Here is a 26,539-nt window from a genome sequence, read left to right on the forward strand (position 1 = left end):
AAATTAAAAAACAGATAAAGTGTGAATTAAATATATGTATTCAAACAGTTTTATACTTATGTAACTATAACTAACTTTATATTAGAGAAAATGCAGATAAATATCTTGATATTGTCAATGCTGCATGTAAAATATTCATTGGACAAACATTCCAATCTTGCATTTTCAACTTCTTGCAATTTCACCTTTTTCTCTATGACTCTCAGGAAACTGGTAAATCAGAGATAGATAAAGTACCAGGATTATCACTAGACTCTATGTGAACTTCAGAGGGAGAAAGCTAATTTGGGATCATAACATTTTCCACACTTATGTTATTGATGCCAATAGTTAGGAGAATAACTTGGCTCAATTTTGATCTATTAATCAACTGTAACATTTGGTCATATTACATGATTATGCAACGACAGACAAAATAAAGCTGTTGGGAATAAAATTCTGAAATCCATGACCTAAAGCTTAGTAAACAAGGCAGACAGTTCAATAAACATCAGGTGAAAAATTCATTTTTAATAAAACAGTAGCATTTACATAAGACAAGCATGCTTTCAAATGCATTTTGAGCCAACCTCCTTGTTGGGCATAACCTTCAAGGGTTCATTTGTTAATTTTTAAACATATTTACATGGGTGTACTTTTCGCAGGTTTTTGTTTGGTTTTGTTTTTAAATTGGTTATAGAGGTATTTACCCTTGACACAGCTCCTTAGATCAGAGTAGGCATTAGTTGACTGACGTACAGCAGTGAATAATCCAGCTCGGAAGGAGCCAAGACAGGCTGTAAATACAAACAAATGTAATCTTTTTAGAGTGGGCATGCTCACATGATCTGAAATCATGGTAGAAATTATGCAAAGAGGCACAATATTTATATTCCTGTGGACTTACAGATTCAGCATTCAAAGCAAGATTGCAAAAATACAGATTCACGACAAATCTATACATATAAAAGCCTAAGCGACCATTTGACCATTTGATCATTACCTGTGATGTGCAATGACCACCAGGGGGCAGACGCTCAATAAACAGGCATGGAAACATGAAACAGGCTGATGAATCTCAGAGGGAAGTGGGAAGGAGGGAGGGCAGGAAGAGATTAACCAAAGATCTTATATGCATACTAGAGGCCCCGGTGCAGTGGGGTCCCTCAGCCTGGCCTGTGGGGATCAGGCTGAAACCAGCAGTTCAACATCCCCTGAGGAGTCCCAGATTGTGAGAGGGCACAGGCCAGGCTGAGGGACCCCACTGGTGCACGAATCTGTGCACCAGGCCTCTAGTAGGTTTATGAAAGTTCTCTTTGGAAAAGAACCTTAAAGCCAGAAGTGAAAACGTTCTTGGATTTTCAAAGAGATTTATTGTCACACAAAAATCTCTATAGCAAAGACCTATACAGTTATCCTCAAATCTGTAGATCAGAGCCTGATTTAGAAAGTGTCTGTAATTAAGTCAATAGAATTAGTTAGTGTTTCTGGTTGCTGTCAACAACTTCCAATTGTTCCAATGTTGCATAGAGACTAACCTAATAGTATTTGCCTAATGCCTCAATAGTACAAAGCAAAGCATTCATTTTGTTCCTCACTATAACTCTATGAAATTACATATGGCAATCTGGCAGAAATAACAGCTGAAAAAATAGAGATAAAATACTTACAGTCTTTAAAGTAACTAGGGGTCACTTTGTGCCAACAACACGTTCTTTAATAGCCACCGAAAACAACAGTATATCACTTCACTGCGGATAGTCATCAACTTACTAAAAAGGTGGATTTGATTATCTTTTGCTGAGAAACAAACCCTAAAATTGGTAGCTTAAAATAATTATTCTACTTTAGTCATGAATTTGTGGGTCAAATATTTAGAAAGTGTTGGGTTGTTTGTCTCTGCTGCACATCCTGGAGGATCCACCTCCCAGATAGCTTTTCATTCACATGTCCGACAGCTCAGGCTCCTTGGCATCGCTCTCTCTCTCTCCATATGGCATATCATGCTGCAGGGCTGCTCCATGTGGTTGAGTTTCTCTTAGCATGCTGGTTCTAACATGGCACTTCTTTCAGGGTAGCTAGCTTTTCAAGAGGAAAAAGTGGAAGTTGCCAGGCCAACTAGGAGGGATTTTGTCACTTCCACCATTCTATTGATCGAAGCAGTCCCAGGTTCCACACAGATTCAAGGGGGAGAGGTGGCAAGCATGGGCTCCATGTAGTGAATGGGAAGTGGCAAGAGGTATTGCAGAAGAGTATGTGTGATGGGAGATATTTCTGCAGCCATTTGTGGAAGGTACAATGTATAACAGATTGATTCAGAGGCTCCATTTGAAGTCAATATGTACATTAGTATCTTACTGCTGCTGTGACAAATTACCATAACCTTAGTGCTTAAATCAACGTAAGTTTATTCTCTTACAGCTATAGGAACCAGAAGTCTAAAATTACAGTCTCAGCCGGGCTGCATCCCTTCCGGAGACTTCAAGGGAGAATTGATTTCCTTGCCTTTTTTCAGATTTTAGAAGCCACCTGCATTCCTTGGCTTGTACCAGTAGGCCTACCTTCACATCACTACCAACTTTTGCTTCATTGTTATGTAATCTGCTACCTACTCTAATCTCCTGCCTCCCTGTATAAGGACCCTGATGATTACACTTGGTCTAGACCCGTGGTCGGCAAACCGCGGCTTGCGAGCCACATGCGGCTCTTTGGCCCCTTGAGTGTGGCTCTTCCACAAAATGCCACGTGCGGGTGCACAGGTACAGTGCGATTGAAACTTTGTGGCCCATGCGCAGAAGTCGGTATTTTGTGGAAGAGCCAGTATTTTGTGGAAGAGCCACACTCAAGGGGCCAAAGAGCCACATGTGGCTCTCGAGCCACGGTTTGCCGAGCCGCAGTTTGCCAAACACTGGTCTAGACTATAAAAATTCCTACACACACCCTCTATTCACCTTTTTCCTCATTAATATTATTAGGGACCAAATTATTTGATTCTCTTTTACCACCTGATATAGGCACCACTGAACTACTTGTCTGAAATGGTCAATTTTAAAAAATAGTTCAAACTTCCCTAAACAAAAGTTTTATTGGGATTGTAGTGGAACCAGAGTCTGGCAAATTTTTCTTTTGAGAAACTACGTTTGCATCTTTCTGTCTTTATATCACAGAAGATGCCATCACATAAAAATCTAAGTGTTTATTAAGTGGAAAACTGTTATTCATACTCCCCTCTTGATGATACATTACTATTATTTGTCTTTAAAAAGCCTGTTGCTTGCAGCTTTTTATCTCCATTTCCACTCCCAATCACTCCTTATGCAATCATTCTAATTAATTAACATGCATTTTTTATTTGTATGTGTTCTTATAAAATATAGATTTATAATTTTATGTACATGAATTTTCATTTCTATAAATGGTTGTGTAATATGTATCATGTTTTCTGATATTTCTTCTTTAGCATTATATTTTTACTAGAGGCCCGGTGCACAAAAATTTGTGCACTGGGGGGGGGGGGGGGGTGGTCCCTCAGCCCGGCCTGTGTCCTCTCGCAGTCTGGGACCCCTCAGGAGATAACAACCTGCTGGCTTAGGCCTGCTCCTGGGTGGCAAAGGGCAGGCCCAATCCCTAGGTGCAGCCCCTGGTAGGGCTCAGAGCAGGGCTGATTGGGGAGTTGGGGCGCCGCCCCCTGTCATGCACAGAGCAGGGCGGATTGGGAAGTTGCAATGCCACCCTCAGTCACGCTCAGGGTAGGGCCGATTGGGGGGTTGGGGCACTGCCCCCGTCACACTCAAGGCAGGGTCAATGGGGAGGTTGCGGCACCACCCCCTGTCACGCACAGAGCAGGGCCAATCAGGGGGTTGGGGCGCTGCCCCCTGTCATGCACAGAGCAGGGCCCATCAGGGGGTTGGGCGCTCCCCCCTGTCATGCACAGAGCAGGGCCCATCAGGGGGTTGAGGAGCTCCCCCCTGTCACGCACAGAGCAGGGCCCATCAGGGGTTTGGGGAGCTCCCCCCTGTCACACACAGAGTAGGGCCGATAGGGGAGTTAGGGCACCGCCCCCTGTCACCCACAGAGCAGGGCCAATCAGGGTTTTGGGGCGCCGCCACTGTCACACTCAGGGCAGGGCCGATGGGGAGGTTATGGCTCTACCCTGTGACACACACAGCGGGGCCTTTGGGGGGGTGGGGGGTTGGGGCGCCGCACCCTGTCACACACAGAGCCACAGGGCGATCAGGGGGTTTGGGTGCTGCCCCCTCTCATGCTGATCTGGTGCCAGAAGGCCTCGCAGCTCCCCTGATCCCAGTGCTGGCATATTACCCTTTTACTATATAGGATAGAGGCCTGGTGCATGGGTGGGGGCTGGCTGGTTTGCCCTGAAGGGTGTCCTGGGTCAGGGTGGGGGTCCCCACTGGGGTGCCTGGCCAGCCTGGATGAGGGGATGATGGCTGTTTGCAGCTGGTCACACACCCTTCAGGGTGGGGGTCCCCACTGGGGTGCCTGGCCAGCCTGGGTGAGGGGCTGAGGGCTGCTTTCAGGCTGGCAGTTGTTGACTGAAGCTCCCAACCACTCCTTTTTTTTCTCTTTTTTTAATTTTATTCTGGGCCAGCTTTAACTCTGGCTCTAGCTCTGAGGCTTCCACTGGTTTGTTTGTGTTCTATAATCGAAACAATGTATAACTCCAGCTCTGAGATCTGAAAGCTGCTTTCTGGGGTTTTGTTTAGCTTCTATATTTGTTAGAATGTTTCAAACTGCCAGCTCAGAGGCCGGCAAGACAGGCGGGGAATGTTGGAGTCCGCAGCAAGCAAGCCTCATGTTCGCTTCCAGCTGCCTGGCTGCCGGCCGCCATCTTGGCTGACCGTTAATTTGCATATACTCACTGATTAGCCAATAAAAAGGGTAGCGGTAGTACGCTAATTACCATGTTTCTCTTTTATTATGTAGATGATCTATCCACGCTATTATATATAATTTATTGCTCCTAACTACTAAATATTACTCATGGCATGCAATCACCATTTTAAAAATCCTTTCTATCTGCAATACTCAGATTGCTTCCAATTTCCCACCACTATAAGCAGCACTGCAATGGGTATGTCTTCATGCATGTCTCGTTAGCACATGAATAAGAAATTTCTATGAAATAGATTCCAAAGGGTTTCTGGAATTGCAGGATCATTAGCTAGGCATGAACTTAGGGGCTCTCCAGAGGTGCACTCCCACCATCATAGCATAAGAATTTTCATATTCTGGCTTTCTAATTATAGCCAGAATATATATCTATAATAATAAAATTGTAATATGCTAATTAGACCAACGTCCTTCTGAATGAACTTCCAGACAAAGCCAGGGCTGCAACGGATGCCCACACCCGGGTGCCAGAGGGAAGCTGGTGCCAGCAGCCGGGGGAAGGAAGGAAGGCCTACTCTTCCACAAATATTGTGCATCGGGTCTCTAATACATATATATATATATATATATATATATATATATATATATATAATGGCTAATATGTAAAGTGTCCCCTTGGGAGTTCAACTGGGAATTCAATCGCTCACTATGATGTGTGCTCACCACCAGGGGGCAGCACAGAACAAATGAAGGCCCTGGCCAGCAGCGGGGGAAGGGAGGCTCCAGCTGGCAGCCAGAAGGCCCCGATCAGCCCTGATCACTGACCAGGCCTAGGGACCCTATCCATGCCTGAATTTTGTGCACCAGGCCTCTAGTGGGTAATAAAGTGACATCTCATTGTTTTTCTGATTTCCAGTGAGATAGAGCATATCTCATTTTTTTTTTTAATTGGGGTTTCTTCCCTAGCTGGTTTGGCTCAATGGACAGAGCATTGTCTTGTGGACTGAAGGGTCCTCGTTTGATTCCAGTCAAGGGCACAGACCCCGGTTGCAGGCTCGATCTCCAGCCCTTGTCCAGCACATGTGGGAGGCAACCAATTGATGTGTCCCTCACCCTTCCACTCTCTCTAAAAATTAATGGAAAAATATCCTCAGGTGAGGATTAACACTAAATAAATAAGTAAATATTTAAAAAATAAATAAAAATTTTTTATTATTTTGTAACCATTTTTCTTTTGGCACTTATCCATTGTTCATGTAGGTTTGCAAAACTTTAAACATTTATAATATCATCTCATTCTCTTACCTGTCTCTTAATCATATCCCTTTTGTCTTTTAAGAGAAGTCCTTAATTTTATTATAATCAAATTTACCAATTATTTTGCCTTATGGTTTGTGCATTTGAGGTTTTTTTGTTCCATGCCATTGATCATAAAGATATTCTCATATAGTTTTTGTTTCGTTTCAATTGTTTTACTTTATTTTAACATTAGTGTGTATTTTTATTTCACCTATGATCCATCTTTTCATTTGGTGATAGTTAGGAACCCAGATTTATTTTTCTGATTATAGTTAGCCAGTCTTTCCAACATGATCTTCTAAACAATTCAAGGTGACATATGGTATCATCTTTACCAAATATTAGGTTCCATATATAAATGGATGTTTCTAAACTCTTTAAGTTCATTAGTCTACATGTTCCTTTGACAATAGCAAGTGGTTTTGTTTCTATAGCATTGTATTATTAACTAGAGGCCTGGTGCACAAAATTCATGCATGGGGGGGGGTCCCTCAGCCCGGCTGCACCCTCTCCAATCCCTGGGACCCCTCAGGGGATGTTCGACTGCCTGCAGGGATCGGGCCTAAACTGGCAGATGGACATCCCTCTAGCAATCTAGGACCACTGGCTCCTAAACTCTTGCCTGCCTGCCTGCCTGATCGCCCCTAACTGCCTCTGCCTGCCTGCCAGTTTGACTGCCCCTAACTGCCCCCCTGCCGGCCTGATCACCCCTACCTTGCCCCCCTGCCAGCCTGATTGCCCCAACCTTGCCCCCTGCCGACCTGATCACCCCTACCTTGGCCCCTGCCAGCTGGATTGCCCCTAACCATCTCTACCTCGGCCCGCAGCCTAAGCCTCCCTCTGCCAGAGGCGACCTGGCTGATCAGGGGAAGGTGCCGCCCCCATCACCCCACTGCTGCTGCATCACTCAATTCAAGAACATGAAATATTTTTCTATGATTTCAGTTCATCTTCTATGACCTTAAGTTGAGTTAAAATTTTCCCTCTAGCGGTTTTATATATTCTTAAGATATTTGTAGATATTCTATTGGATTTTCTGCTATTGTGAATGGTATCAACTTTTTATTTTTTACTGGACTATCCTATATAATAAAGATGTAATATGCAAATGGCCGTTACATACGACCAGATCACAAATCAGCAGGAGGGTGGGGCAGCGAGCTACAAGCAGGTGGAGGAGAGCTACAGGAGGGGGCAGGGCAGCAAGCTATGAGGGGGGTGTGGGGGGGCAGGGGGAGCTACAGGAGGGCAGGGCAGCTGGCGGAGAGCTACAGGAGGGCAGCAGCGAGCTATTGGCTACAAACGGGCAGCAGAGAACTACAGGAGGGGACAGGGCAGCAAGCTATGAGGGGGGCACAGATTCGTGTGCAGGGCTACTAGTTGTTTGTATGAAGAACAACTACTGATTTTTTATGGGGTAGACTCAGAACTATCTAATATGTCTTATATGTTCTAACATTTTGTCTGTGGATAATGTTTTTTCCTAGCAATATATCATCATATCAATTACAAATAATGATAGTCATAGATTTTGCCTCATGATCTATACTATTCTTACTTTTCTTTCCTTGAGTTATCTGTAACCTGAAGTGCTTCTATTTTTGCTATCAATCATAAAGAGACTATATCTAAAGTTTACCCATTAAGTATAATGTTTTGTTCTTATTTTTCCTTCCTTTTCTTCCTTCTCTTTTTTTTTTTTTTTTTTTTTTAAATATATTTTATTGATTTTTTACAGAGAGGAAGGGAGAGAGATAGAGAGTTAGAAACATCGATGAGAGAGAAACATCGACCAGCTGCCTCCTGCACATCTCCCACTGGGGATATGCCCGCAACCAAGGTACATGCCCTTTGACCGGAATCGAACCCGGGACCTTTCAGTCCACAGGCCGACACTCTATCCACCGAGCCAAACCGGTTTCGGCTTCTTCCTTCTCTTATTCCATCCTTCCATCCTTCCATTCTTTCTTTCTCTCATGTTGTGTGTATATCATTAGCATTACTGTACATGCCAATTTACCCAGGAGAGTCCTATTTATTCTTTTTTACTTGGCATTTATCTAGTGTAATATTAGAACTAAACAAAATATCAAAATTTGAAAGATAAATTACATGGTTATTCTATATATAACCTTTACAAAGCTCAGAAAGTTCTCCTATACTAGTAATTGTAGTTTGCCAAAAGTTTTTTTTATCATAATTAAGTGTTGAAGTTTATCAACTACTTTTTCTGTATGAATTGAGGTACTAATAAACTATTTATGTGGAGAATTACATTAATGGATTTTCTGATGTTAAACCTCCTTGAATTTCTGGAATAAAATCTACTTTACCATGACATTATTTTTAATATAGTTTACATCAGATTGGATGTAATTTTACTTAGAATTAATTCATAAATGAAAAGGAATTATATTTTTATTTTCTTGTGTTGTCCTGATCTGATTTTGGAATCAAGATCCGCACCAGTCCTTTAGAATAAACTCACAACATAGATCTTTTTCTATTTTTCTATTTTCTAGGACAATTTTATTTTATTTTATTTTATTTTTTTATTTTATTTTTTTATATATTTTATTGATTTTTTACAGAGAGGAAGGGAGAGAGATAGAGAGTTAGAAACGTCGATGAGAGAGAAACATCGATCAGCTGCCTCCTGCACATCTTCCACTGGGGATGTGCCCTCAACCCAGGTACATGCCCTTGACCGGAATCGAACCTGGGACCTTTCAGTCCGCAGGCCGACACTCTATCCACTGAGCCAAACTGGTTTCAGCTTCTAGGACAATTTTAAATGTAGAAGAACTCACTCATATAACATCTGGGTTTGGATTTGGGGGAATACAAAGGAGAAAGCTTTAAGTGGGGAGGAGGTTAACTTATTTAGTTCTCATTTATAAAATTAAGTTCTCTATTTCTTCATGTAAAATTATAGATGTTTATATATTTCTAAGAATGTGTCCATTTTATCCAGTTTCTAAATATATTTTGGTATAGCTATTTGTAATATTTTATTTTATGATGATCTTTATTTTATTATAAATCTCATCTATATTGGGAGTTTCCAGTATTTCCCATTTTTATCCTCCACTTTGTTTTGGCATGCCCTCTTTCTTTTTCTTTGATTATTCTTACAAGAGGTCAGTCTAATTTATACTTTTCAAAGAAAGATATACTGTTTTTGTTAATCTCTCTTTTGTTTTCCATTTAACTTATTTCTGTCCCTATTTTTATTATTTCCTTATTCCTTGTTACTCAGGGTTTACCTTCAAAAGCTTTTCTTGATTGGAATGTTTAGATCATTATTTTAAGTATTCTGATCTGTCCTCCAACTGCTGCATCAGCAGTCAGCACCCTGATCCCCATGCTAGGTCAAACCAGTCTTTAGTCTACCCATGGGTTTCTCATATTTCTTGTTTTTGTTTTAAAGTTTTATTGTGTTACTAGAGGCCCGGTGCACAAAAATTTGTGCACTTGGGGGGGGGGGGGGCGGGGCAGCTCGGCCAGTGCCCTCTCGCAGTCTGGGACCCCTCGGGAGATAATGACCTGCTGGCTTAGGCCTGCTCCCAGGTGGCAGAGGGCAGGCCCAATCCCTAGGTGCAGCCCTTGGTCAGGCTCAGAGCAGGGCCGACTGGGGAGTTGAGGCGCCGCCCCGTCATGCACAGAGCAGGGCGGATTGGGAGGTTGCGATGCCACCCTTAGTCACACTCAGGGTAGGGCCGATTGGGGGGTTGGGGCACCGCCCCCTGTCACACTCAAGGCAGGGTCGATGGGGAGGTTGCGGCGCCACCCCCTGTCATGCACAGAGCAGGGCCGATCAGGGGGTTGGGACGTTGCCCCCTGTCACGCAAAGAGCAGGGCCAATCAGGGGTTTGGTGCGCTGCACCCTGTCAAACACAGAGCCGCAGGGCAATCAGGGGATTGGGGAGCTCCCCCTATCAGGCACAGAGCAGGGCTGATCAGGGGGTTGGGGCGCCTTCCCCTGTCACGAACAGAGCAGGGTGGATAGGGAGGTTGTGGCCCCGCCCCCTGTCACACACAGAGCTGCAGGGCGATCAGGGGGTTTGGGCGCTGCCCTCTGTCACTCTGATCCCGGTGCCGGGAGCCTCGCTGCTCCACTGATCCCGGTGCCGGGAGGCATATTACCCTTTTACTATATAGGATAGAGGCCTGGTGCACGGGTGGGGGCTGGCTGGTTTGCCCTGAAGGGTGTCCTGGATCAGGGTGGGGGTCCCCACTGGGGTGCCTGGCCAGGCTGGGTGAGGGGCTGAGGGCTGTTTTCCGGAAGCGAGTGACTAAAGCTTCCAACTGCTCCTTGTTTTCTTTTTTTTTTTTTTTTTTAATTCTGGGCCAGCTTTAGCTCTGAGTCCTCGCCGCTGAAAACATCGATACAATGTTGCTAAAGCCCGGCTGAATGAAAGCTGGTCTCTGGGGTTTTGTTTACCTTCTTATTTGCAACATAGTACATAGTTACTTAGAGTTGTAGCTCAGAGGCCAGCAAGTGAGGCGGGGAATGTTTGAGTCTGCAGCAAGCAAGCCTCATGTTCGCTTCCAGCTGCCTGGCTGCCGGCCACCATCTTGGCTGACAGTTAATTTGCATATACTCACTGATTAGCCAATGAAAAGGGTAGTGGTAGTACGCCAATTACCATGTTTCTCTTTTATTAGTGTAGATTATTAGTGCCTGGAATGCTAATGTTTCCCTTGAGATGATTTTAAGGGAAGTCGGCAGTCTGGGCTAATTCACCAACTTGGTAAGAACTAGAAATTAAAAATAATTTCTAATGTTTATATTTAGCCTCAGAATTTAGCATTCTTCCCAAAAAGTTTCTCTCCCATTAATAGAATCTTCCACTCTATCAGGTGATATTTTAAAGGTCAATATATCTGGTAGAGTTATTTATTCTATTTTCTAAGGAAAAGAACACAACTTGAAAACCCAGAGCATTGCCCAGCTGCTGTGACTCAGTGGTTGAGCACCAACCCAGGAACCAAGAGGTCATGTTCCATTCCGGGTCAGGGCACATGCTCGGGTTTGGGGCTCAGTCCCCAGTAGGGGGTGTGCAGGAGGCAGCCGATCCATGATGTTTCTCTCTCATGGATATTTCTATCTCTCTCTCCCTCTCCCCTCCTCTCTCTAAAAATTAATTTTAAAAAATCTAAAAAATAACCTGAGAAAAAAATAAATATAAAAACAACAAACAGAGCATTTCTGTCCAAATTCTATGTTTTAAATGCAGTAATGGGATATGTGGATAGATTGAAGTGCTTTCTGAACCCCTGAAACTGCAAATCTAAACACTGCCCAAAGAGTCTGGGTTATTAGTGATCTGATCTCTTGGGTGTTCTTACCTCACGGTAAGGAGCTCTATGCATGGACTGAGGTAATTAGTAAAATTACTGTTAGGATTACCATGGATAGGATTTTAAAGTTTTTTTATCAAGTAGAAAAATCTGGCCTACAAAATATATAAATCAAATGACAGAAAAGTTAAACTTAGAGCATTTCTTTTCTGTCTTCAACAGTGGAATTAATCACATATGCCTGTGTATAAATAAGGTCCAAAATATGAAATTTGAATTAAAAAAATAAACCATAATAAGAATATATTTTATTTCATATATGGGTTGGTTAAATGATAATACTTTACATTTAAAAAAATTAACAAAATAAAAAGTGTATCTCCATAAATGTACTTATTTGGTATTCCCAACAGCTCTGAAGTTAAAAAATATAGTGTACATTTAAATACAGAAGCTAAAAAGTTAAGTAACTTGCATAACCTAACACAGTAGAAATGATTTAGGTCTTTAACTAGAGCCTACATCTTACTTACTTATTTTTTTATTTGATACTTAGCTTTTCCACCATGCTGCCAAATAAGACAGGTAAAGAGAAGAGAAAGTTGGGTTGAGCCAGCAAAGAGGAAGTTGAGAAAAATAAAAGGAAAATAAAGGAAAAATGTTTTACCTAAGGAACTCCTCCAAAACACATAATATTCTATTAAAATCTTATTTATCTTTATCAAAATATACTCTGTGATCAAATGTATATATTTTCTAGAGTTTAGACACCTACAGAAACAGTTTCAATACACAGACTTAAGAAATAGAGATTAACACTATGTTTTTTAATGCAAGCTTGTAACTTTTTAATATTCAAATATTATCTGTTTTAATTATAACATAATCAAATTTCTACATAAAATTGAGAAGCTGAAATAGTCTTATTATTCTATCTTTTCTCCACTTTAACAGTACAAACCTGTAGTTTTTGCTTTAGAAAGTGAGTCATGTATAGCCCTAGCCGGTTTGGCTCAGTGAATAGAGCTTCGGCCCACGGACTGAAGGGTACCGGGTTCAATTCTGGTCAAGGGCATGTACCTCGGTTGCAGGCTCTATCACGTATACAGGAAGCAACCAATTGATGTGATTCTCTCACAGTGATGTTTCTCTCTCTGTGCCTTTCTCTGCCCTTTCCAGTCTCTCTAAAAACCAAAGGAAAAATATCCTTGGGTGAGGATTACCAAAAAAAAAAAGAAAGTGAGTCAGACCATTGTGGACACTCATAAATGAAAGAGTAACTGCTTCAGGACTATGAAAAAGAGCGCTTGGTCCTAAAAGGGTCTTCTACACAGTGGTCTTAGGCTCCTAATTGTTAATTGTCCTGAAGGGAAGATATAAGCACATACCATCATTTCAATATCAGGCTCCCGAGCAAAGGGGGAAAAGAAGATATATACCCATTCTAAACATGGTCTCTGGAGTCTGTGCATGGGTATTCAAAAACAAACAAAAAGTAAAGCTCTAAACTACAATTAAACCCTCAAATAGAGTAATAGAAAGTTATTCGCAAAATTATATCAATAAATTTTAAGCTACATAGTAATTCATGTGTACCAGAGTACATTTCTACCTTTTTTTTTTTTTTTAAGGAAGATTCATTTTTCTTTTTCACAGGGCTCAAAGCTCACGTTGGCGGGGATGAGAGTGGGTTGGAAAGAGGCACCAATGGGGAGTAATCTGAGTCTAAAGAGGACAAGAGCTCACCTTTGTGGGCTCGACCTACAGAGAATCCCATCAGAAAGAGGTGAGAAAATTATACTCGACTTTCATTGCTGAGAAATGCTAACAACTATCCCAAGTAATATTAATACACATGTTCTCATATTTCCTTAAAGCAAACCGAAACCTAGTTATCTGTAATTGATATTTAGTTGAAATCATCTCAACTGTTTGGGTACGGAAATGACCTCACTCCTGGGAAGTCCAGAATTGTGTACCAAAGCAAAACATGGAGAGAGATGCTGGAGGAAATGATAAAGTGATGTTGCCAAGAGAGACGTTGTTAATCATTTCAATAATTATTTATGCCACAGCTCTGGGGAGTTTTTCTTTCAGAGATATTTTCTGTCATTAAAAGATAACCCAGGACCTAAATATAACTTAGTATTAGCCCAATGACTCTATGAGAAAGACAGGAAGTTGAAAAAACTAAAAGTCAAATTCCACATGGTAATTAAAGGACAATTCTAAAATTTTTCTACATAACTTTAATAAAAGAACAGCAATATTGCATGTAGAATGGAATCTTCCTCCCAAGGCCAATGAAATTGTATTGGATGACATATACAAGTAGAGGACTAGACTTGATCATATCTAACTCCCTTCCATTTCTAGAATTACGTGAATAAAAGCCTTTGAACTTACCTAAATATTTTGGATAAAAATACTCCTAGAAAGAAAGAAAAATAAATAAGTTATCTTAGAAAGTTAAATTTCACTATAGAGTTAAAACAATTTTGAAATGTGTTTTTACTTTAAAGATGCAAATATGTAGAGAGAGGAGGGGAGGGGTGTAGGTGAATGTGGAGGAGGGTATAGGGGGAATAAATGGTGAAGGCGAAAAACTTTAAATATATATCTTTTTAAAGATGCAAATAAGTTACATACAATTGTCCTCTCCACATTATAAGATTTTTTTCTATAGCAAAACATACTAGGAGTAGATAACTAATAACATTCAGCTAATCAGATGCTGAGTCTTAAGGCAATATTGATCTATTAAATTACGCTTCAAAAATTTCTAATCTGAAAACAGGTTCTATTGAAGCTATCAAATATAATCATATATGTCCCCTTTTTCTAAGTCCTTTATTGTTCCCATAGAGATCAGATAACCATTTGACACATTTCATGCCATGCCGATTTCACATACCAGATCCAATGTTGAATAACACTGACATCATCTGAACTGAATTGAAGTGGACATTTATCTTTTAGCATCATGAGTACAAGTAATACCTTACTTATTAATTGGCTATGTACCAAAAGTTTGTCTGTAAATCAGTAATTTGGACTAAGAAATATACTTCACCAGAGAGAGAAAATTTTAAAAATGATTTCTAATGGTAAGGTTCTCAGGCTGGTTCACAAAAGCCTTCTTAAGCCATAATATATCTAATGTGTAACATTAGAAGCACAAGAACACCCCATGAGAAATCAGTGTTTCTACACAAAAACGTAAGGAAGTGCAAACTATAACTGCATCCAACACAGAGTCAAAAGTCTTCACTGTTTCTTTCTCTCACATATAAACCTACACAACACATCTACTAGTTTATAAGGATAGGATCTCCCATCAAGTATTTCAGACAGCAGTGTCTTCTACAGAACAGAAGCCAGGAGGATAAGCAACAATGAATGGGTTCAAAAGGAGATTATGTGATTGCTGAAAGGAACGTATTAGGGATAATGGGGAGGTAAACAATGGGGTAGAGATTGGGAATGTGAATTAGGGTATTAGGGACGTGGACAGTGAGTGGATGAGGCGGGATGGAAGTGAGAAGCAGTAACAAATGTTTTTCTTTCCTTTTATTTCTCCCATTTCTTCTTTTGTCTGTCATATCTTTCTCTTTTGTCAATGAGACCTCCATCAGAATGAGTGGAGGAGAGAAAAAACATTCATGAGTTCCCTTCCCCACTATCTTTCCTTCACTCCATTATGGTCTTTGGCCTCACTCCCTATTTGCTACTCAGATGCTAACATAATCAAGTATTTATGTATGAGTGATGCAATGTGATATCTCAGCCATGCACACTTGCTTTAAAACGTTCCAGCAAACAAAACAAAATTAGAGTGGGCATAGTAGAAAACGGGTAAAACAAGTATGGTAGATTACTGATCATTGTTGAAGTGAAGGGAAGGTATATTGGGGTTTATTATATTGTTTTCTGTATTTTGGTATATATTTTAAATTTCTATAATAAAAATAAAGGTGTGTGTATCTATTTCCTAAAAAATAAGAATACTCTATATATTGTGTGGAAGAAAATATTTTTCTCTTGCCAAGTGCTTATCCACAAAAGCAACAGAATTAAGAGAAACATTTTGCTTCAATCCCAGAGAGTATTAAAATTGAATCTTTAGGTACCTTGGAAAAAATTCCTTTTGAACCTATAAAGGTAGGTGGAGGTAAAAGAATTAAAGAGAACACAACTTATTACTGTCTTGGACAAGTTCTCCAACTGTAGAGATGATTCTTCCTCATTATCTCATGGTCCTAAGAGCCATGGGAGAGGTAAAGGAGGGCCTTTGTATATATGTTCTTCCTCATTTCCTTTTGGTTATATAGTTCATCTCAGAAAAGAAAATATCTGAGGTGACCATGAAGGTTATCAAACTTGAATTCTTAGAGGCACTATTTATACTGCCACCTGCAGTATATTTTGGAGAATATCCTGGCCTGGGAAATAAGAGGACTAAAGATAAGGTTGTATTTCTGCATATTTAGGGATGTCTATGGTTAGATTTTTGTAAACTAACTTGGAAAAATTAATACACTAAGATGTAAATTCTAACCCTAGGAATGACTGATGATATAAAATGGCTCAGGAAAGTTCTCAAGGATTTATGGAATAAATCAAAATATACTCAGGAAATACAGTGTTGAGAGAATTCTTTTTTTTTTTTCTTTTTTTAAATATATTTTATTGATTTTTTACTGAGAGGGAGAGAGACAGAGAGTTAGAAACATAAATGAGAGAGAAACATCGATCGGCTGCCTCCTACACACCCCCCACTGGAGATGTGCCCACAACCAAGGTACATGCTCTTGACTGGAATCGAACCTGGGACCCTTCAGTCCACAAGCCGACGCTCTATCCACCAAGCCAAACCGGCTAGGACCTGAGTGAATTCTTCAGTAAGGTTTCACAGAGTACCTATTATGTACTCTGACCAGCTCTAGATTAAAGGCTGGTTAAAAATGCCTGGAGATATTTAATTAAGTATAGTGATAACAATGCAATCACATGTTGGTACCCACCCATGTCTGTACATGTGCGCACACAAACAGGCACACACATTATATTTAAGATGTCTTCCCTCCCTACCCCATATTACCAAGTTATGGTTGGAAGAAAGTATTTACAAACCATGAGGTTGATACTATTTGCTGGTAGTATTTAATTTATAATTAAATTATAGATTGGTTAGAGCACATTGCTTTTGGCAATAGTGTCTTCCTGACTAGTCCACCTTCCTTTGAAGGTATTTCCTTCTGAAATACTTCAATGGTTACATGTGAAATGTGATATATACACAATCACTTAACATTAAAAAGGAACAGAGGAACACAGACTCAAGCTGGAACTGTTCTGTCTATAATTGTATGACTAGCTGTGCTAATGTTGTCATGAGCTCTTACCGTTTCAGGGTAATTTTCAAAGATCTCCCTGGCTTCTTCTTTATTGCACAGTTCTTCAATGCACTCTCTTTCAAGATTACCCGGTTTGACTTCTTCAAAGGGATGATTTGCTCGGCGTTTCCTAACCAGAACTTGTGAAGCATGTTGCTTTGACAAAACTGAAGGAAAAAAAATAAGTTTATATAAAGAAATATTTCATTTCTCCACCTAAAATACATTATTTTTTAAACAATCCTATATAATAAAAGCCTAATATGCTAAGTGTTCGACCATACATTCAATCATTGGACCAGTCGTTATAACATGCACTGACCACCAGGGGGCAGATGCTCCAACCAGTAAGTTAACTTGCTGCTGGGGTCCAGCCGATTGGGACTGGGCGAGACGGGCCAGAAATGTCCTGGAGCCCTCCTGTGGTCTCTCCCCAGTGGGGTCCCTCGTCCTGGCCTGTGCCCTCTCGAAATCCAGGACCCCTTTGGAGATGTTAAAGAGCCAGTTTTGGCCCAATCCCTATAGGCCAGGCCGAAGAACCCCACTGGTGCACAAATCCATGCAGCAGGCCTCTACTGATAATTAGAATCATTTTCTGCCTTCGAATTGTATGACATTTAAAATCAGTACGGTTGAACTGAAAAAAAAGTGCAGATATATAGCACTTTGATAACAACTCAAAGAATAGGTTTGGTGTCCAACTATAGCATTAGTATAATGATCTACACAAATTTTTCATGCTCATGCTGGAGGTCATACATACCAGATGATACTTCTGTTTATCTTATAACTACATTGGAAATAGCATCCTGCTGAAATGACTATGTAAAAAGTCATAGCTATCCCATATCTCATCTTGAAAGCCACTTTCTTAATTTTAATGAAAAACTCACATGATCACTAAAGCAGAAGTATAGTCCAATCAGCTACTTAAAATATATTTAACAGGCTAACACAATTATTCATACAAACAGGAAGATAAAAATTCATGGTAAAAGCAAGCCCATACAGAAGACTCTAGAATCCACAGAGACTAATCCTAGCATGCCCTCTATGGCCTTCTTCATCCTCTAATGACAGGCATTTCAATCATATCAGAAATGCTCCCATTTCTTTGCTCCACTTGACACAGCTGTCCTCCCATTCTTTCACACTCACACCAATCGGGCTTTTCTGTGTGACTCTAACCATGCTGCTTTTATCAAGATCCTGATACGAACTCTAAAGGTTAATTATCAGTCCTCATCTTCCATGACCTACAAGTATTATTTGACAGCCTTGATTAGTGCTTCGTGGGTACAATATTTAAACCTAACTTACAGGTCATAAGGTAGTTTTCATTATTCTTGTATCTCATTGACCAGACCCAGACCCCTTTTACTGATCTGTAAATATTGGTTATCTGAGGTTTCATGGCTCTATCCTAATGATACATTATATCTCTAGCTAGAGCCTCCCTCCTCACTTCAGATCATATGTCCAATTGGCTACTGGACATCTCTTGGATGACCAAAAATCTCAAATATGGCATCATAAAAGTGAACTTCTAATTTCCACACTCCATCTGACTGCCTCCACTTGACCTCTCAATTGATGGTAATTTCTAGAGCTCAGACAAAATATCTTGAAATAATCCTTCATTCCCCCTTCCCCTCTCCCCCTACCTCAAAACCCAATTCTACATCATCACAAAATCCTCTCAGCTTTCTCTTTCGGACTTATAAAACAGCCCTAGCCAGTTTGGCTCAATGGATGGAGCATCAGCCTGAACTGAAGGGTCCTAGTTTCGATTCTGGTCAAGGGCACATCTTGGTTGCAGGCTCCTCCCTGACCTGGGCCCTGGTTGGGGTGTGTGCAGGAGGCAACCAATGTGTTTCTCTCACACTGATACTTCTGTCTTCCCTCTCTTTTCCACTCTCTCTAAAAATCAATGGAAAAATATCCTCAGCTGAGGATTAAAAATAAGTAAATAAATAAATACTTATAAAACATATGATCACTTCTCACCACCTCAGCAGTCATTACTGGTTTATATTTTCATTTTAAAACTTCCATAATTAAATTAATAAAACATGTTCTTTAACCAACTATGAGTCAAGATTTTATAAAATCAGGCAACACTATCTGTGACACTTGAATATGTGAAAAAGATTAATTTTTACAAAGTTATTTAAAATGTTGGGAATTTCTTTAGTTGTCATTTCCAGTTTGAGATATGATTGATATATAACACTGTATTAGTTTTAGGTACATGTTTTATTTCATTATATATAACTAATATATATATATATATATATATATATATATATATATATATATAGTACTAGTAATCAGTAGGTTTACTAGTGCATGGGGCGGGGGGGGGGGGGGGGGGTGCATCCCTCAGCCTGGCCTGCACCCTCTCTAATCTGGGACCCCTCAGGGGATATCTGACTCTGGTTACATTCCTCTCACAATCTGGGACCGCTGGCTCCTAACCACTCACCTGCCTGCCTGCCCAATTGCCCCTAACCACTCTGCCTGCCAGCCTGCTCACCCCCAACTACCCCCCCCCCGCCAGCCTGCTCGCCCCCAACTGCCCCCCCCCGCCAGCCTGATCGCCCCCAACTGCCCTACCTTGCCAACCTCATGGCTCCCAATTGCCCTCCCCTGCCGACCTCATGGCTCCCAACTGCCCTCCCTGGCTGGCCTGATGGCCCCCAACTGCTCTCCCTGGCCGGTCTCCCAGAAGGTCTCCCAGTCTAATTAGCATATTACCCTTTTATTAGTATAGATTATACTTTGGCTAATCTCATTAATTAATATAATTAAAATGACTAATGTATTACATTTTCCTATTTGGTATTATAACACTTATTTTATTGTTTAAAAATATTTAATGGCATCATATAAAGACTATGCAAGAAAAAAACAGAAGGCAAAGAAAAAAATTTTTAAATAGTTGAATAACAACAAAAATTACATAACAAAATTCAACATCAAGCAACAGATTGGAGGGAACTATCTGCATCATATAGCTGACTTCTAAGCTCCAAGGGCCCTTCCTTTGCCTCTATAACTTGTTTAAGCTCATTTCTTCTACAAATTACTTCTTTTACCTCTTGTGATTTTCCAAATAAATGTTCTCTTATGGTTTGAATCTCGATTGTGAATAGTACTTTCCTAGCCAGAACTCAAGGACAAGGTTGCTGAACCCAGGTCCAGTCTGACCCCATGGGGCTAACACCTGGTGCCAATCTCACTACCCACAGCAGAAATAAAGGGCTCTCAATAGCTCACAGGGGAAGGCTAAGTAAATGTCAGGCTTTCCTCCTCAAATCTCTTGCATTAACTTGAAGGTCTTCCAAACTTTTAGTCCTGCCACCCTCCTACCAATAAATACAGAAAAACAAGTCACACCCCAATCCATAGAAACTATTGAACAATTACATTCAAGCAGGCTTGACATAAAAGATGAACTTTTACCTCATCTTGAAGCAGAATAGTTTATAGATGGCAGAAGTTTTATACAAGACTAGAGGCCTGGTACACGAATTTGTGCACGGTGGGATCCCTTGGGGTGGCCTGCGGGGATCGGGCCCCAGGTCGTGCCCCCAAGCTCACAGCCCAAGCTTGCACCCCCAGCCTTGCAGCCCTGCCTGGCACTCCACCATGGCCTGGTGCCACCCCCTCACCTGCTCCACCATCCCGCCTGTGGGTCGATCAATTGCGGCTGGGCTCCCTTCCTGGCTGCCTCAGCGCCTTGGAGCCGGGAGGTGACCCCGTCCCCAACTGCTGCCGCTGGTCACCATCTGCGGGGCAATTGGAGGGGCGATTGGGCCCCCACCTGCACCCACCTTGGCCTGGTGCTGCCCGCTCATCTGCTCCACCATCCCGCCACGATCCCACTCTTGTTGTGGCCCTTTGGGGCTGGCAGTGCCTCTACTGCCGCCCATTGCCAGTGTCACATCGCCGATGCCCACCATGTTCCATGCTGCCCCCGGGGGTCAGCAGATGTCATAGCGAGCAGTTGAACTCCCAGTCGAACAATTTGCATATTAGCCTTTTATTATAAAGGATGGGGTCAGAAGGGCTAGGTATGCCATTAACAGTCTTCAGGAAACAAGAGGCAAAACCCCTGTCTCCCACTACTTGGGCCCAAAAAGCTGAACTAATAGCACTCACTGGAGTCTTATAATTAGAGAAAAACCTGTTCCCCAACCTCCCTCAGCCCCTAAACTCCCTCCTACACCACAGAGGACGTCTCTTGGACCTTACAAAATGAAATACAATTGTCTTGATCCCAACTACAACCAGACAGAAGGGCCCACATCAGATCCTACTAAGCACCCCAACTCCAGTAAAGCTCACAGTGATAGCCAGTTGGGCTCACTTATCTCAAATTTAACCTGATTCTTGTGAGTCCCCACAGGAACTACAACCTAAGACCTATTTTTGTAAGCCCATCGAAGACCTCAAACTCCACTTCAAGAAACAAAATCTGTTACACAAAAATCTGCTCCACCATCCCGCCTGTGGATCGATCGATTGGGACTGGGCCCCCTGCCTGGCTGCCTCAGTGCCTGGGAGCCAGGCTGTAAAAACCATCAGGGTTTGGGACGCTGAGTGAAGCTGAGGCTATAGAGCCTCACAGAGTTCCTCTTAAAGGGTTGGCGCATAAACTTACAGGGTCCTGATTCCTCCAGCACTGGGGGGTTGCATTGGGGAGTCCAGGGACATATGGGGAGGAACTGGATTGTCTGGCATCGGGGAAGGAACTTGGGGGAAGCATTCTCCCAGATTGGGGTACTCACAGGAGTTATTGTTCCTGTGCTGGGACCTCCCCATTGCAGAGCTGACTGACAGCTATATCTGAGTTTCCAGAAGCATGGCCCACACTGTTCACTCCACCCTGGTGATTCCCTGAGACCCTGCCCCATCCAATTTGCAGCCCACCCAAGCTGTTTGCAGAGTCTTTTCCATATGAGTGGCCTGTCTCAGCTCAGCCTTCACTCTTTTAAAAAACCTCTCAAACAAGCAGCAGCTGGCTTCAGCATGCCCCAAACCTATCAATAAGAGGCCCAAGACCCAGCACCAGCACCAGCCTGCCTTGCTTCACAGCTGGGCTTCACCTGGCCACTTCCAAACCCAATACAAATAGGAGGAATCTGCAGATCTCTCTGTAGCTCCTGCTAGATGCCCCAGGCAGTGGTTGACTTTGCACCTCCCTGAAGACACAAGAGACAATGCACCCGGTGGACAGCTTCAGACAATACCAGATTACAACTCTACACATCCACACGTGACATACTCTATAGGCAGATTCAGTGAGCACCAAAGCCCCACTGAAGAAAGTCCTGCCCCATATGGGTGTCTTCTGCACAGCAGCTCTTCTGCTGTAGTTGCAGCTGGTTCTCACAGCCAATTGGCCTGGAGGTCAATTCATCCCAGTGATGCCAACAACAATCAAGGCTCAACTACAACAAGAATGTACACACACCCACACAGGGGTGCAACTAGAGGGCCCAGCTCAGATGACTGGGGAGACTGAGCTACTGGACCCTACTGGGCCCCCTACTACACAGGGCCAACTCTACCAATTCCAGGAGACATAGTAGCTCTACCCAATACATAGAAAGACACAGAAAATCAGCCAAAATGTGGAGACAAAGAAACACGTCACAAATGAAAGAAATGGAAGCAAGCAAACTACTAGTACAGAATTCAAAACAACGGTTATAAGGTTGCTCAAGGATCTTAATGAGAGCTTTATGGGACTTAGTGAGATTTTCAAGAATCTTAGTGAGAATTTCAAAGACATGACAAAGAACCACTCAGAAATTAAGCATACACTAACTGAAATAAAGAATAATTTACAGGGATTCAACAGTAGAGTAGAGGATTCTGAGAATCAAATAAACAATTTGGAATATGAAGACGCAAAAAACACACAATCAGAAGAGCAAAAAGAAAAAATAATCCAAAAATTGAAGTGAATATAAGGAGCCTCTGGGACAACTTCAAGTATACCAACATTCAAATTATAGGGATGCCAAAAGGAGAAGAGAGAGAGCAAGATATTGACAACCTATTTGAAGAAATAATAACAGAAAACTTCCCCTGGTGAAAGAAATAGACTTTCAAGTCCAGGAAGCACAGAGTCCCAAACAAGAAGAACCCAAAGAGGCCTACACCAAGACACATCATATTTAAAATGCCAAAGGTTAAAGACAAAGAGAGAATCTTAAAAGAAGCACGAGAAGCCCTAGCAGGCTCAGTGGATAGAGCATCGGCCTGCAGACTGAAGGGTCCCGGGTTCGATTCTGATCAAGGGCACATACCCAGTTGCGGGCTCAAAGCCCAGTAGGGGGCGTGCAGGAGGCAGCTGATCAATGATTCTCTCTCATCATTGATGTTTCTCGCTCTCTCTCTCTCTCTCTCTCTCTCCCTTCTTCTCTGAAATCAATAATAACATATTTTTTTAAAAAGCAGCAAGAGAAAAGCAGTTAGTTACCTATAAGGAAGCACCCATATGACTGTCATCTGAATTCTCAATAGAAACTTTGCAGGCCAAAAGAAATTGGCAAGAAATATTCAAATTGATGGATAGCAAAGAACTTCAACCAAGATTACTCTACCCAGCAGAGCTATCATTTAGAATTGAAGGTCAAATTAAACTTTTGTTTGACCCAGCAATCCCACTTCTGGGAATATTTCCTAAAAACCCTAAAACACCAATCAAAAAAATTGGATTATCTACAATAGCTAAGATTTGGAAACAGCCCAAGTGCCCATCAGTGGATGAATGAATAAAAAAGCTTATGGGACATTTATACTATGGAATACTATGCAGCTGTAAAAAAAAGAGGAATCTCTTACCCTTTGGGACAGCATGGATGGACCAGGAAAATATTATGCTAAGCGAAATAAACCAAACTGAGAAAGACAAATATCACATGATCTCACTTATTTGTGGAATCTAATGAACAAAAGGAATTGACCAACAAAATAAGACCCCAAGCAGGGAGGCATGGAACAGACTGACATATCTCAATGTGGGATTAGGAGGATAAGAAGAGACAAACCAAAGAACTTATATAGTTATATACATAGCCCATGGACATGGGCAATACGGTGGTGAAGACTTGGGGGGTAGGTAAGGGCTCGGGGGAAGGGGATAAGGGGGGAGGGAAATGGGAGATATCTGTAATACTATCAATAATAAAAAAAAACACATTTAAAAATAAATGTAAAAAAAAAAAAAAGAATTGAAAGTCAGATAAAGAGCTTCATGGACAAGAGAGAGCTAAAGAAGTTCATCATCACCAAACCAGTATTATGTGAAATGTTGAAGGGTATTCTTTAAGAAGTGGAAGAAGAAGAAGATAAAAAAATATGAACAATAAAATGGCAATAAATACATATTTATCAACATTTGAATCTAAAAATCAAAATAAATGAACAAGAAATGTAATGAACAAATAAACTGGTGAATAAAATAGAATCAGGGGCATGGAAGCACAGAGCAGGCTAAGGAATCTCAGAGGGAAGGGAGGGGGGGGCAGGAGGGATTAACCAAGGATCTTGTGTGCATATATGGATTACCTATGGACACAAACAATAGGGTGGTGAAGGCCTGGGGCAGGGTTGGAACCAGGTGAAGAGGGAACATCTTTAATACTCTCAACAATACATATTTTAAAAATAAATAAATAAATGAAGTTATCCCCATCCTCCTAGTCCAGTGCTCTTTCTTCTATGCATGCTGTCACTCAAACACCCACAATGTACTTAATTTAAAAAAGGAAAAGAAATTATGTGGTTGTGGAGTGGACACGTTTGATAGCTTACGGTAAATAAGACATTTACTGTCCTTTATAAAATAAACCCCTCCAACAGAGTGTGTTTGTAAAGGAGTCTACTATTCCTTGTCAAAAGGTATAAATATGATATCACAGATCCAAACTAAAAACTACAAAACTGTAGGATGAGAATAATATGTGGTTAGACATGCTTTTAACAGCTGGTTCAATCTATAAGCCCCAAAACACCCAACCTACTGGCCTGCAGTAATGTCCAAAAAGTTCCATTAAATATCATCATGATAGCCATGGCATATAAGCAGATAAATGCTGTTTTGTTTTAATCTCCTTTAATCCTAATCACAACTAATAATTTTCCCATATTACACAGGAACTAAAAATCAACTGAAGTTGAGTTTAATTTTATCAAGTTCACAGAGCTGAGAACAAAGCCAAGCCTGCCTCCAAAACCTGTTCTCTTTTTGCATTACCACACGGTCTTAAATCGTTTGCTTCACTTCTTTAAATGCAGAAGTTTTTCAAGAAAATCCTTGTTAAAACCAACTATGTTGCTTGAAAAGTGCGACATTGAGATTCAAACTTTTAGGTTGTAATGTTTAGTTATGAGTCTTTCAAGATTAGAAGCATAACTGAATAAGCTTCTTTTTTTAACTTATCTGGGTCACCCCTTCTCCAAAAAATGACCACAGCCAGTTGAACAACTATGTCAATAACATAATCATTGTTCAAACACTAACCGGAATTCTCTTTTGAAATGGTCACAGCCTTCACAGGTTCAATATTTTCTGTGGGAACAAATCTTTGTGTGTTTTTTCCAGCACAAGTTTATCTCCAAAAAAGTAATTTATCATTAAGCATATTACAGATGCGTCACTTAAGCATCCGTAATAAGGATAGTGGAGTTAGTAATGCCTTTACTCACAGGAAAATTCCTCACTGTTCAATTCAGTTGAACCTTGGTCAAGGGGAGCTCCTTTCTTCAGGCCCCTTTCGCACTTGGTTGTCCAAGTTTGCTACCCTGTGTTCAGGTGGGTCAGGACCATAAGTCTGCAGGTTGCCCAAAACTGATCAGTCAGAAGAAGAGGAGGTAGCAGATGGAGGATAGCTCATCCTCTGAATCACTTCCATTCTGCTCTCTTGTCCTTGAAACGACTATTTGTACATTCCTCCCTCCAAAAGGTCATCTCTTTTTTAGTTTTGCTTCTGTCATTCCTTTCCCCAGGCCCTCATTATCTGGCATCCCAAAAATTAAAAACTGCCCCTAAAATAATGTGTCTGAGAAGAGAATCTTTGTTTTTTGTTATTGTTTTTCTGTGTGTTTGTTTTGAGAAGAGAATCTTTGCCTAGCATTTGAGTTATCAAAATCTTTGAATCTTTGTTTCTGCTTCAGTGTGGGATGGGTTCAGGGAAAATGGCTTTCAAAGTACAAACAGAACAACTAGATAATAATTTGAGATATAATTGTACCTCTAATGTCTCAACTGTTAAAATGGCATGTTTTCCTTAGTTAAAGCCTGAAAAAATATATAATTGCATGTTAATATAGAAAAACCTTTAGTTAATAGTGATAGGAAAACATGTGACAATATACCTAGTATTACAAATTTTAAGTTATCACATATTAATTAACTATAATTTAATTTTTTAAATAAATAAACTACTACAGAAGATTTTCAATTGAGGGGATATTTATAAAAGTGAAGGTTGCAAATATTAAGAAAACTCCAAAGACAGATTTTTACTTGGGCATTCATCAGCCTATATAATTATTGTGAACTTTCAGAAAAACTTTTATTAGCCTTCAGAAAGAAATGCTATGTCTGTATGTACAATATACATCAATTTTAAAAAATTTAAAGAAAGGTATTACCCTTGCTTTTCTCTAAATTTCACCTTTTTTTTCATACT

General features: G+C 41.0%; 1 protein-coding gene across 1 annotated transcript in view; it reads right to left on the reverse strand.

The window, feature by feature from the left end:
* Positions 1-26,539, reverse strand: part of PROS1 (protein S) — an 83,378-nt gene that overhangs the window by 43,806 nt on the left and 13,033 nt on the right. The window contains exons 2-4 of the mRNA XM_070406037.1: positions 16,839-16,996; positions 13,840-13,864; positions 690-776 (exon numbers count right to left, since the gene is read on the reverse strand). Coding sequence (XP_070262138.1) covers positions 690-776; positions 13,840-13,864; positions 16,839-16,996 — 270 coding nt within the window. The remainder of the gene's footprint in view (positions 1-689; positions 777-13,839; positions 13,865-16,838; positions 16,997-26,539) is intronic.

This window comes from Myotis yumanensis, unplaced genomic scaffold (assembly GCF_028538775.1).
Source record: "Myotis yumanensis isolate MYYU_CA2020_CCGP unplaced genomic scaffold, mMyoYum1.0.hap1 SCAF_2, whole genome shotgun sequence".
NCBI lineage: Eukaryota > Metazoa > Chordata > Mammalia > Chiroptera > Vespertilionidae > Myotis > Myotis yumanensis.